Source organism: Solanum tuberosum, unplaced genomic scaffold, assembly GCF_000226075.1.
Source record: "Solanum tuberosum cultivar DM 1-3 516 R44 unplaced genomic scaffold, SolTub_3.0 scf00213, whole genome shotgun sequence".
Classification (NCBI taxonomy): Eukaryota; Viridiplantae; Streptophyta; class Magnoliopsida; order Solanales; family Solanaceae; genus Solanum; species Solanum tuberosum.
In genome coordinates, this window is record NW_006239141.1 from 946,123 (window position 1) to 959,367 (window position 13,245).

Consider the following 13,245-nt stretch of genomic DNA (forward strand, 5'->3'; position numbering starts at 1 on the left):
ACAAAGTTAAAATATTTGTAAAAGACCCTTGGAAGACTCTATGAACTTCTCTTGACTATTAACTGCTCCTTGAATTGAATTGTGGGTTCAAGGATTGAGATTTGTGACAGGAAAGATCTCATGATGTTTAGGAATGATTTTAGATAGCTAAACATGAGAAATGATCAAGAAATCACTGCCTGGAAACTAGTCCACGACGCGGAGGCGTATTTAAATTTTGGTCGCAAAAATACTTTTTGAGGCAGAACGGTCAATGACCGCAACGCGAAATGACTTTTCTTAAATCTGGGGAGCAGGTCCACGACGCGGAACCAGTGCCCAGATTTGCCCGACGAATTTTCTTCTTCATTTTCCAACCCTAATTCGCCCAAATTCGATTCTTTTTCCCAAATTCTTTTTAGATACAGATACCCAGCAAATGTACCTAAAATCCTAACTTCAACCAACTCAATAATTTGACGTAATGATCCCAGATTTGCCCGACGAATTTTCTTCTTCATTTTCCAACCCTAATTCGCCCAAATTCGATTCTTTTTCCCAAATTCTTTTTAGATACAGATACCCAGCAAATGTACCTAAAATCCTAACTTCAACCAACTCAATAATTTGACGTAATGATCTCAGAAACTTCTCAATTTCAGCTCAACTCAAGAATAATATCAAATTCAAGAACAGATGTCAAGAACATCAACTTTCAAACTCTTTTAGGACGAATTTACGATGAAATAAACATGATTGGCCCGTAAGTGAACGAACTCAATGCTATGAAAGACTCACATACCTCTTTAGGGATCAACCCTTGTCGAAATCCACAAGCTAAACCTTCAAGAACGACGAACTTTGCTCTTTCTCCTCTTTTCTCCTCTTGCGTTCTTTCTCCAAAAACCCTAGCATAAATCTCCAATTGCCTAAACTGAACCAATTCAGTTTTGACCCTTAATTAATTCACCAAAAACGAACTAAAATAATAGGGTATGGAAAAGACCAAAACACCCTTTAAAAATCCGGATTGGACATTATTATTTGAACAGCCCAACTTCCAAAGGGAATAACTCACTCATACGAACTCGGAATCGCGTAAACTTGGCGGCGTTGGAAAGATTATTCCAAGATATTTCTAAGATATTTGGAAACACACCTAACTCATCATGAGCTAGAAGTTATGGTTATTTGAAGTTGACCAAAAACTCAACTTTAACACACTTGAAAATTTCAAAATTTTTATACTTTCCAAAAATGACTATTTCCTCTTTTTAAAAATTCCTTTTTAGTTCTTTCTAGTTACGGGTGTTACAGATACCATCGGAAAAAGCAATGTTGTTGATGAAGTTGAAGATGATATTATACCTTTGGAACCAGTTGCGCGTAATGAAGCACTTATCGCATCTAGAACTCTTCACAATTTTATAGTGCAGTTCGAAAAGATAATATCGGAGCTCTTGGATGCAATAAGAAAAGTTAGAGATGAGTTTCAACTAGATTTAAATTTTAAGAAAAAAACAGAACACAATAGAATCATATTTCACTAAATTGTCTTAGATATATTTGTACTTTTAAAGAATTATTAATTTATGATATCAATGGGACCATATATTTATATAGGGGTCTTCTGGAAATATATATCTTATTATCTTATCGAAATTGAGAATTTTTTTCATTGGCCCAAGTCGGGACCGGAGAAAAATATTACTTTAGAGAGATTATTAATTTACCGAGTATTAATTTATAGAGGTTTTACTGTACTAGTTTCTGGCCACGTGTCATGCACCTGTATCCTAATTTAATTGGTAATATCATTTATAACAATCTAGATAATCAAAAAATGTCTCTAATAAGTGTTATCTCCGGTGTAAATTAGTATATATATAGATAAAGATAATATTAAAATATGTGTATAATGATAAATAGAAAATTTAATATGAAAAGACTTACATGCTCAATTTAAAGAATAGTCAAAAAATTGAGTTGATTATTCGATGTCATCTAAACTTGAAAAGTGTACCCATATAATTTAGTTAGATATGCACAGTATAAAATGAGTTCATTAGTAATACTATTAGGTGTAAATATGTGATATAATTATATTTACCTAATACTTTCTTATAGATGTTATTTTTAATTGTATATGTTCTACTTCGATGTTTCAATTTCTTTATCATGATCAAAACTTTTATTGTAGATCTATTGTTATCTATCTAGTTCTTGGTGTTTTTTTGTATCAACTTATATGCGACACAATTTTTTATATTAATATCATTTTTTACTTTAAGCATTTTCAAAAATGACCTATAGAAAGAAGAATTTATCGCTAAGTATTAATATATAATAACGTAAGTGATATGCCCATTGTAGCAAGTTAATTATAAATTGTATGTAATAATAATTGAAGATGAAGATCAAAGTCTAAGCCTATAACATTTGTCATAACAAAGATAGAGAAAATTTCTTCATTTGTCATAAAAAGATAGAGAAAATTTATTTCTTTAAAAAGAGAGGTTGTTTGGATACCTAGCATCCCGTCAATAAAACCTATATATGGAGAACGAAAAATTGATAAATTGATATTTTTATTTGAATTTCATTTGAACTTTTTCTTATGCAAACATGATGTAGTCTTTCAGTTTAAAAACGATTAAAAAGTCCTTTAATCTAAAAGCTTCTACACCAAATTGCAATATTCAAGTAGATAATAAATTAAATTTCTAACAGAATAAAATTAACAAAGTATTAAAGGAATTACTCTCTGACAATATGCACGGAAGTATATCCATTTAAAACAATTAATCTCCGTGTTTATAACATTCAGTGAAAAGTGTATTGTACATTACTAAATCTTTCATTGGGACAAATAATTCCAACTTAAAAGATAATTATATTTTAATATTAAATAACATATACCATCTCAAGAATGAGATTTAAACCACATATAGATACATATAAATCATAGATATACCTGAAAAAGGGAAATTTCTGACCGATAGAACACAAATAGAATAATAGGGCTAAGACAACTTCTTGTAAGCTTTTAGAGAGTATTGCAATGTAAGGAATAAGAAAAGGTTTTAAGAGAAAATTATTAATGCGGAAGATGAAAGAATAATGCGGAGGATGAAAGGTAGAAGAATCATAACTTAAGTGTGAAGCATTAAACTACTGTTTGAATAAGTGTAAATGGAAGAAGCTCAAAGGATAACAATTAAAGCCTCATTAAGAAATGATAAACTCTAACAGCTAATCATGTAAATTTGGTCTAATTAACTTTAATTATTTATTTAATAAAAAAAATAGTAAAAGGTATTTTTGTATCAACTTTGAGATTAGGAGCTTCCCACTTATAGTATGCTCCCTTCATTCCATATTAATTGAATTTTTGAGGCATTTTCCATTTTTCAAATTAACTTAATTGTTCAATCTTCAAGACTATTTTTAAAATATTCTTCCAATTTTACCCTTCATTTGGATTTTCAATGTGATGACTTCAATAAATTTGACAATAATTAATAAGGGTAAAAATGGAAAAGTATGTTCAATTTATGTCTTAATCTACTTTTCTTAAAGGGTGTGAAACACCTCAAATAAAACTCTTGCAATAGAGACAATAATTAATTAGATGAGAAAATGGGCTTAGTGGTAATGACATTCTTTTGACTAGACACAAAATCTAAGAAAAAAAATACTTTGGAAATTTTTGGTCCTAAATTAATTAGTAGGTAGTATAAATAGACAAAGCTTTTTGCCTCTTCTTCACTACTCTCATTTCTCATTTACGGCTCTTCTTCCTCAGGTTAGATTTCAATTTTCTGTATTTGTGTTTTGCTGCTCTCTTTCTCTACGTTATGCTTTTGCTCTTAAATTAGATGGCACATATATATGTCTCCTTCCACCATTTTTCACTTTTCATTTCTCTCTTTCTGTTTCAAAATTGATGTAGGTTGTGTTCGATACATGTTTTTCAATTTTCTCTTTTTTTTCGTTGGTCAAATGTTTTAGAAAATACTATTTTCTATAGAAAACAAACTCCTTAAAAGTGATTAAATTACTTCTATGATGAAAGTAGGGAAAATAAGTTGCACTAGTAACATTCCACGTTGAAAATACAAAAAGAAAATCATTGATTGCCTAATAAAAAGATTAGAAAAGTAAATCACCACTTCTTTACTAAGAAATGGGAAGACTTAAAATGGAAATCTGTATTTATCTGTGTGTGTTCGATACATGTTTTCCAATTTTGCTATGTTCGGTTGATCAAATGTTTTGGAAAATATTTCCTATAAGGAAAAAGACACTTTTTAAAAGTGAGGAAAAAATTAGAAAAGCAAATCACCGCTTGTTCACTAGAAAATGGGAAGACTTCAAATTTTTAAGATGGAAATCTGTATTTTTTTTTTCTTTCGTTTCTTAACTTACGATTTTAGAAATGAAAATCAGCTTTTAGATTCTAACACAAGAAAATTGCTTGGACCCAAAACGGTTGCGGATCTAAAAGTCAAATTCTTCATCACATGAATTTTAGGATTTGGGGTATGATACATGTGCTGAGATACCAGAAATAAATGTATATACAAACACATACAAGTATATATATTAATCAAAGTTATTGAACTAAAACTTTTAAAAACTAATTCTTCATAAACATTGCCTATATTATTCATAAGATATATCGTGTAATAACAAAGTGCTTCATATGTATATATATGACAAACTCAAAAATCAAACCAAATACCCAATCAATCTTGTACTTACTGGTCATAGATGTAGTCAAAAGCAATCAAGGTATAGTGCGGCGGATATTTGAGTGTTCCGAGCTACATAAATGTTCAAATTCAGGCCAATGAATCTAAGGCGACGACAGGGATAAATATATATATATATATATATGATACAGAATCAAATATAGAACTGTAATAAAAAGGATTTCGAATGCCAGAAAATGAAACTATTTAGTGCACCATATAAAAGAAAGGGAAGGGATGACTTTGAGTCTGAAGCCAAACATGAAGAACTATTTTGGATCTTTTCTCCCAAATTGATCTACAAGAAATTTTGTCAAAATATTTTTAAAAATATGTATACCCATAATATATGTGTATTGGCTTGCTGATGTAAATATTTGTGGCCGAGTGGTCAAATGTGTAACTTACAATTTTTTGTTTCACATGGTAATGTTGCTGCTTGATCTTCTTCGTTGCATTGTGTGTTCTATTAAAGCATGTTTATAGATCTGTTCTCTTTCAATATGTTTGTAAGTTTTCTCACTTTACTTATATTTCCACCAGTATGGATGGTCACCGCCCTTTACCAGAAGATCTAGTAGTTGATATTCTATTGAGATTGTCAGTGGAATCACTCTTGCGTTACAAATGTGTGTGCAAGCACTGGTATGCTCTCATCAAAAGTCCAAGTTTCATAGAAAAACATTTTCATCACAAGAACAATTGTGCCCGTCTCCTTGTTTGCAACTTGAAAGTAGCACGTGAAGTACACCCCATCGTAAAGTCTGTTGTATTCTCCTTGCTCCCTGAAGAAATTGTTCCAGGTGTGACCCCTGAACAAAAAACTCTCCTTCAGCTTCAGAGGATCACTGATTTCACGTGTGTTGCTGGTCCAGTTGATGGCTTATTCTTAGTGCAGAAGAAGTTTTATGAAGACGATGTCTGCTTGGGTTTGTAGAATCCTGCCACCAGAGAGTTCAGGTCTCTGCCTCCTGCGCCTTTTGAGATTGAGGCCTTTTTCTCGCACCATGATCATCAGTTGGGATTGGGATTTGACCTGTTGACTCTAGATTATAAGGTCGTATGGATTCGAGTGTTCTGGGATGAACTGGGACAAGGTGCTAATAATCGTGTCTATGCCTGTGTCTATTCCTCATGCAACAATTCATGGAAACACCTTACTCCTGAATTCCCTTCCAGTTCTACCTTATCTGCACCCCTTGACGCCACTTATCTCAACGGTGTTTATTATTGGCTTTGTACGGGCCTTGATGAGATCTACACGATTCGCACTTTTGACATGGACAGCGAGCAGTTTGGGGAGACGCAAGTCCCAGCTATTCCAAGTGAACATTGGGGGACGCTTACACTGCGTGGCAACTCACTTGCTTTATTAACCGGTGACCCAGGCAAACCTATGACATCCATATATGATGTGTGGGTATTGAAACAAGAGGGAATTTGGTCCAAAGTTCTAACTGTACAACCTCATATAGATGCTCATTGGCCTCGCAACATCTGGGATAACGATAAGATGGTTTTCGAGATCACAGAAACTTCACAGCTGGTGCTATATGACCCTAAAACAAGACAAGTTACAGATCTTGGATTTCAGCTGGACCTTAACATGGCTGGCTGTTGGGTTTTCAATTACAAGGAGAGCCTAGCTCCAATAAAGAGAGGAAACGAGACTCAGGGTGAGGATAATGCAGTCGAGCAAATTGAACACTTCTTCTATACCATACCAATGGATGAGGATCTTAAAGATTTGTAATACATAATATTATACTGATAAAAATTGAAAAACAGGAAGAAGAAAAAAAACGATTTACCTGTAATATTGTGACATTAGTTCTTTTCTTACCTTATAACATTGTGTTTGAGCTTAAAATTGTTTGGATCAGTCATCTTTGTACTATTATTGAATAAAAAGCAAACATGGTATTTTTTGTTTATGGTATCAAGGGGCATTCCTTTTGGACCAACACATTTTAAGCTAAGTTGCGCATGTACTCTCCACTCATGTTAGATTCTCCAAAAATACACTACTTTTAGAGTATCGGCAAGCAACAGACTTTAAGTACTCTGCATCAATATCTGTATTTTGGTCCACTTGAAAAATCCTAAATCTTGTTTCTAGTTTAACAGTTCAAAAATGTAATATATATTATTTAATGTGATTTAGATGTATCAATCAATGAACTAGCCTTCACTCTTAAGTGGATCAGACCATTTACTATTCTGGATACATAATTTTCCTTAACAAGGGATAATGTACTAGTGAAATTTAGAAAGTATGAACAAAAATAGGTACGAATAAGGAAAATAAGGAGTAAGATGTGCATGTCATGCACTCAATGTTCTAGTCATAGTTTCGAGCCTATGCTATTGACTAACTTAATAAACTTGTCTCGAATACAAAAGATAGGAAAAAATTATATACATATGGAGATAAGTCGAACTAGGACGCCATTAGGTCACCCTTCATCTCAGAAGATCTCCGCATTACTTAGGCTCGAATCACTGTTGTCGGCAGGCGCTCAAATCTACATCAAGAAAGCAGATGTGGAGTGTAGCATGAATATCAGAACAACAGGTGCCCAGTAGGCATCATAGGTCGACTGAGCTTGGAAAGTAAAAACAATATGAAGAATATGAAAGTAACAATAATTAGAGGTCAAATGAACAAAGCAATAACGGAAAGTCTAACTATATAGCTCACGAGTCTAAAAAGAACAAAGTAGTAAAGTAAAGCAATAATCTATAACCTAATTGGACCTCTATAAGCCCAGAAAGTATGTATACTCGTGCACAATTAGAAAGTAAATATATAACTCAAACAAGTTTGGACTCACATAAGTCCGATAAGTACACGGAAGTACTATGAATAACATTAGCTAGATTAAAAGCTTTCAAGAACTGAAATGGCCGACTCCAGACTTGAATTATGGCGAAGGCACCCGAAGAACCCAAATGAACCACATGTTAGGATTCAAACCAAGGCGAATAGAGATATGTTGGGGCCTCGAACCGTGCCAAAAAAATATGTTGGGGCCTTGAACCGTGGCTAAAAGAGATACGCCAGGGCTTCGAACTGTGGCTAAAAGACTCCAAATACCCCCCCCCCCTCTTCAAATAACAAACTCTTTCTCCTGCGGGAACATATCGTAGAGATAAACATCTTTGTTAATACACGAATAACTTTTATACAACATTTTACAAACAAAATATTATATAAATTAAATACATAAATAACTTTGTTATTCATGTATTAAATGTAGCTTTATCCACCTATCAAATGACCCCTAAGGTCATTTTTATTTTTATTTTTGGTTTTCCACTCGGTGTTTGGTATCCATATTAGATCCCCCACTAAATTTGAATTTGTGCTGAATAATCTCACATTGTGGGTAAAGCGCTCCCTAACACAGATGACTTCATAGCCAAAAAGACTCAAACCCGAGAACTCTAATTAACAATGAATAAGTACTTATTACTCCATCCTTTGAGTCTGAAGCCAAACATGAGGAACTATTTTGGATCTTTTCTCCCAAATTGATCTACAAGAAATTGTCAAAATATTTTTAAAAATATGTATACCCATAATATATGTGTATTGGCTTGCTGATGTAAATATTTGTGGCTGAGTGATCAAATGTGCAACTTCCCCTTTTTTGTTTCACATGGTAATGATGCTGCTTGATCTTCTTCGTTGCACTGCGTGTTCTATTAAAGCATGTTTCTAGATCTGTTCTCTTTCAATATGTTTGTAAGTTGTCTCATTTTACTTATATTTCCACTAGTATGGATGGTCGCCGTCCTTTACCAAAAGATCTAGTAGTTGATATTCTATTGAGATTGCCAGTGGAATCACTCTTGTGTTTCAAATGTGTGTGCAAGCACTAGTATGCTCTCATCAAAAGTTCGAGTTTCATAGAAAAACATTTTCATCACAAGAACAATTGTGCCCGTCTCCTTGTTTGCAACTTGAAAGTAGCATGTGAAGTACTCCCCATCGTAAGGTCTGTTGTATTCTCCTTGCTCCCTGAAGAAATTGTTCCAGGTGTGACCCCTGAACAAAAAACTCTCCTTCAGCTTCCGAGGATCACTGATTTCACGTGTCTTGCTGGTCCAGTTGATCGCTTATTCTTAGTGCAGAAGAAGTTTGGAGACGATATCTGCTTGGGTTTGTGGAATCCTGCCACTAGAGAGTTCAGGTCTCTGCCTCCTGCGCCTATTGAGATTGAGGCCTTTTTCCCGAACCATGATCATCAGTTCGGATTGGGATTTGACCTGTTGACTCAAGATTTTAAGGTTGTATGGATTCGAGTGTTCTGGGATGAACCGGGACAAGGTGCTAATAATCGTGTCTATGCCTATGTCTATTCCTCATGCAACAATTCATGGAAACACCTTACTCCTGAATTCCCTCCCAGTTCTACCTTATCTGCACCCCTTGACGCCACTTATCTCAACGGGGTTTATTATGGGCTTTCTATGGGCCTTGATGACATCTACACGATTCACTCTTTTGACATGGGCAGCGAACAGTTTGGGGAGATGCAAGTCCCAGATATTCCAAGTGAACATTGGGGGAAGCTTACATTGCATGGCGGCTCACTTGCTATATTAACCGGTGACCCTGGCAAACCAATGACATCCATATACGATGTGTGGGTAATGAAACAAGGGGGAAATTGGTCCAAAGTTCTTACTCTTCAACCTCATATAGATGCTCATTGGCCTTACAACATCTGGGATAACGATAAGATGGTTTTCGAGATCACAGAAACTTCACAGCTAGTGCTATATAACCCTGAAACAAGACAAGTTACAGATCTTGGATTTCAGCTGGACCTTATCTTTTCTGGCTGTTGGGTTTTCAATTACAAGGAGAGCCTAGTTCCAATAAAGAGAGGAAACGAGACTCAGGGTGAGGATAATGCAGTCGAGCAAATTGAACACTACTTCTATACCATACCAATGGATGAGGATCTTAGAGTTTGACATACAGAATATTATAGTGATAAAAATTGAAAAACAGGAAAAAAAAACGATTTACCTGTAATATTGTGACATTAGTTCTTATCTTACCTTTTTATAACATTGTGTTTGAGCTTAACATTGTTTGGAAAAGATTCAAAATAGTTCCTTATGTTTGGCTTCAGACTCAAAGTCATCCCTTCCCTTTCTTTTATATAGTGCACTAATAGTTCTTTAAGTTTCAAGTGTCAGTGCATTTTTAGTCTCTTCATTAACATCCATTTACTCATTAACGTTTTGATCCTTTACACACCCATTTATAACCTCCACTGTCTACGTTCTGGTACAAAACATATTAATTGTTAGATTTATCTTAGCAATTGCAGATGAGTCTTCATTTGTACTTGTTTTATTTTTTGGCTCTGCATCTTCAATGTTTGGTGTGCACCATTCAAAATTTGCTAATTCTTTAACTTTCTCTTCTATTTTCCATAAGCAATTAATAAGCTGACTATAAGTCTTTGGGTTTTTCCGGAATAAAAGTTTCTTGTGCTTTGCCTATATATCTGGAGCATAACCAAAGAATAAAATAAAAACAAGAAAAAAGGAAAAATATAATACATACTTAGTCTTCGTGTATCAATATCTCAAATTAGCATCAGATAAAAGTGCACTAATACTTAAAACTTTGGAGGACTATTAGTGCATCAATTGATGATTTCGAATCTAAAGCCAAAAATAAAGGACTATCTTGGATTTTTTCTTTCGATTTGGGTTGAAATGGGTTGGACGGATCAATAATCAGCCAAATAGAGTCAATAAGAGGAGACTAGTAAAGAAGTAGTCATGTGGTTTTCTAGACTTTTCATTAACTAGTCAATAGGTATTTTTGAGCTACATATCAAGTTAGCATATAGAACAATTTTGCAGGTAATTTAAGGAGCATGAAACAGTAATTACCCTTTTCTACTAATATCAATATACAAATCCTTGGAAAAGAAACAATTTTAACTTACCCAATATTGAAATGTAAAAGATGGAAAGAAATAAAAAAAATTAGCATAAACAGAAACAATGGCAGCAAAACCCTATATCCATCCCCAAATAGCACAAATTCAGATTCAGATTCAGATTCAAAAAAATAATCAGAAATCTAACCTTATAAGCTGATGAAGAAGAAGTGCCGCAATTACGACAAGGTAAAAATGGAAAAAGAGATATTGGATTGATTGAGTGGTGTTGTTGAAATACCTCAACAGTTGACTACTTCCTCACTTTCCTACACTTCTTTTGTCATTTTAGTTTATACAACTCCTCTTAATTCCAAAAATACACTGCTTTTAGAGTATCGACAAGCAACAGATTTTCCGTAATTAATTTGTTGATCAGAACTGGAAAGGCAGCTTTGTCTCGTTGGGGCACTCTCTTATTCTGAGACATTCTTTTCATCATACCCCACCCACCCCCTCCTCTTTCTCCTTTTGTACTTGCAAGTTTTCTTGATCATATAATTTTGAGAGTTTTTTTTTTTTTTTTCGTTTGGCTTGTTTCCTTTCCTTACACTCAAGTGGTTTTTCGCTCTTGTATTAAGATTTTAGAAGCGCGAAAAAAAAGGTAATTAGAGTATTGGAGGAGGTAAAAGAGTAAATTTTTTGTTAATAGGGATTTTGGAAAAAGAAAAGAAAATGGTGAAAGACACAGAGTATTATGATGTTCTTGGTGTAAGTCCTTTAATTAGCATCTGAAGAGGAAATTAGCAAGACATATTATCTCAAGGTTTTTTCTATTTCTTTTTTAAATTTTTTTTTACTTTCTATGTTTGAACTTTTGTAGCTTTTCTGAGTGTTGGAGTTGATTTAATTTATGTGGCATTAGTTGAAATTTTGAGATTCAAACTTCTATAATTTAATAGTAAATTCGGATACAGAAACTTTAAGTTTTTTTGATATAAAATTTATGTATTTGAAAATTATGTGAAAAATGGTAAATCACAATAATTAACAATTTAAAAGACAAAATTCCGACTGTCACATTAATTGAGATGGAGGGAGTATTGCTTAAGTTTCATCTGTTGATGATTTTTCCATCAATATATGTATGTGTGTATTTATATAGAGTGTGTATGTAATTGTTGTATGGAAATGAGAGTTGGCCAGTCAAGTCCCATGTCTAGAAGATGCATGTTGCAGAGATGTGAATATATATTGAGGTGGATGCACGTTCATACTCGGAGCGATAAAAATTATAAATAAGGATATAAGGGATAAGATGGGAGCGGCCTCAGTGATAGATAAGATGAGGGAAGTATAGAAATATGTCAATTTAAGCGAGAAAGCTAGATTTTGTTACCAATGTTGAAACCTATGGAAATAATGCACCTAAGGAATTGATTCATAAATAGAATCAACCATTGGATAGAGTTCAATTTTAAAAAAGGATAATATACTATTAGTCCTTCAAAACTTCATATTTCCTAAACGAGAAACTTTTGACACTAATAAGGAGAAGTGAAGTTAATAAATAGTTCCCTTATCCTAAATCTTGTTTCTAGTTTAACAGTTCAAAAATGTAATAAGATTCTAGTTATTATTTAATGTGAATTAGTTGTATCAATCAAAGAACTAGTTGTTTACATAATTTTCCTTAACAAGGAATAATGTACCAGTGAAGTTAGAAAGTATGAAAAAAACAGGTACGAATAGGGAAAATAAGGAGTAAGATGTGCATGTCATGCACTCAATGTTCTAGTCATAGTTTCGAGCCTATGCTATTCACTAACTTAATAGACTTGTCTCGAATACAAAAGACATTAAAAAACTATATACATATGGAGATAAGTCGAACTAGGATGCCATCAGCTCACCCTTCATCTCAGAAGATCTCCGCATTTCTTAGGCTCGAATCACCATTATCAGCTGGCGCTCAAATCTACATCAAGAAAACAGATGTGGAGTGTAGCATAATATCAAAACAACAGGTGCCCAGTAGCATCATAGGTCGACTGGGCATGGAAAGTAAAAACAATATGAAAAATATGAATGTAACGGTAATTAGAGGTCAAATGAACAAAGTAATAACGGAAAGTCTAACTATATAGCTCACGAGTCTGGAAAGAACAAAGTAGTAAAGTAAAACAATTATCTATAACCTAACTGGACCCCTATAAGCCCAGAAAGTATGTATACCTGTGCGCAATTGGAAAGTAAATAACTCAAACGAGTTTGGACTCACATAAGCCTGATAAGTACACAGAAGTACTATGAATAACACTAGTTATATTAAAAGCTTTCAAGAACTTAAAATGGCTGACTCTAGACTTGAACTTTGGTGAAGGCACCCCGAAGAACCCAAATGAACCACATGTTAGGATTCGAACCAAGGCGAATAGAGATATGATGGGGCCTCGAACCGTGGCAAAATAAAATACGTCGGGACCTTGAACCGTGGCAAAACAAAATACGTTGGGACCTTGAACCGTGGCTAAAAGAGATCGATATGTCAGGGCTTCGAACTGTGGCTAAAAGACTCCAAATACCCCCCCCCCCCCTTC

General features: G+C 33.9%; 2 protein-coding genes across 2 annotated transcripts; both read left to right on the forward strand.

Moving 5' to 3' along the window:
- The first annotated feature begins 5,277 nt into the window (after window positions 1-5,277).
- On the forward strand, window positions 5,278-6,486 carry LOC107062298 (F-box protein At1g11270-like). Its single transcript, XM_015312797.1, has 2 exons — window positions 5,278-5,607; window positions 5,671-6,486. Exons 1-2 carry the CDS (start codon window positions 5,278-5,280, stop codon window positions 6,484-6,486), a joined length of 1,146 nt encoding a protein of 381 aa, XP_015168283.1.
- A 2,030-nt stretch (window positions 6,487-8,516) lies between these two features.
- LOC107062299 (F-box protein At5g62510-like) lies at window positions 8,517-9,719 on the forward strand. The gene is made up of 2 exons (XM_015312798.1): window positions 8,517-8,601; window positions 8,776-9,719. Exons 1-2 carry the CDS (start codon window positions 8,517-8,519, stop codon window positions 9,717-9,719), a joined length of 1,029 nt encoding a protein of 342 aa, XP_015168284.1.
- Window positions 9,720-13,245: the final 3,526 nt, after the last annotated feature.

Coding starts and splice junctions, on each gene's coding strand:
- LOC107062299 (XM_015312798.1), top strand. CDS start 8,517: ATGGATGGTCGCCGTCCTTTACCAAAAGATCTAGTAGTTGATATTCTA. Junction 8,602..8,775: donor ATCACTCTTGTGTTTCAAAT/GTGTGTGCAAGC, acceptor AAATTGTTCCAG/GTGTGACCCCTGAACAAAAA.
- LOC107062298 (XM_015312797.1), top strand. CDS start 5,278: ATGGATGGTCACCGCCCTTTACCAGAAGATCTAGTAGTTGATATTCTA. Junction 5,608..5,670: donor TCACGTGTGTTGCTGGTCCA/GTTGATGGCTTA, acceptor TTGGGTTTGTAG/AATCCTGCCACCAGAGAGTT.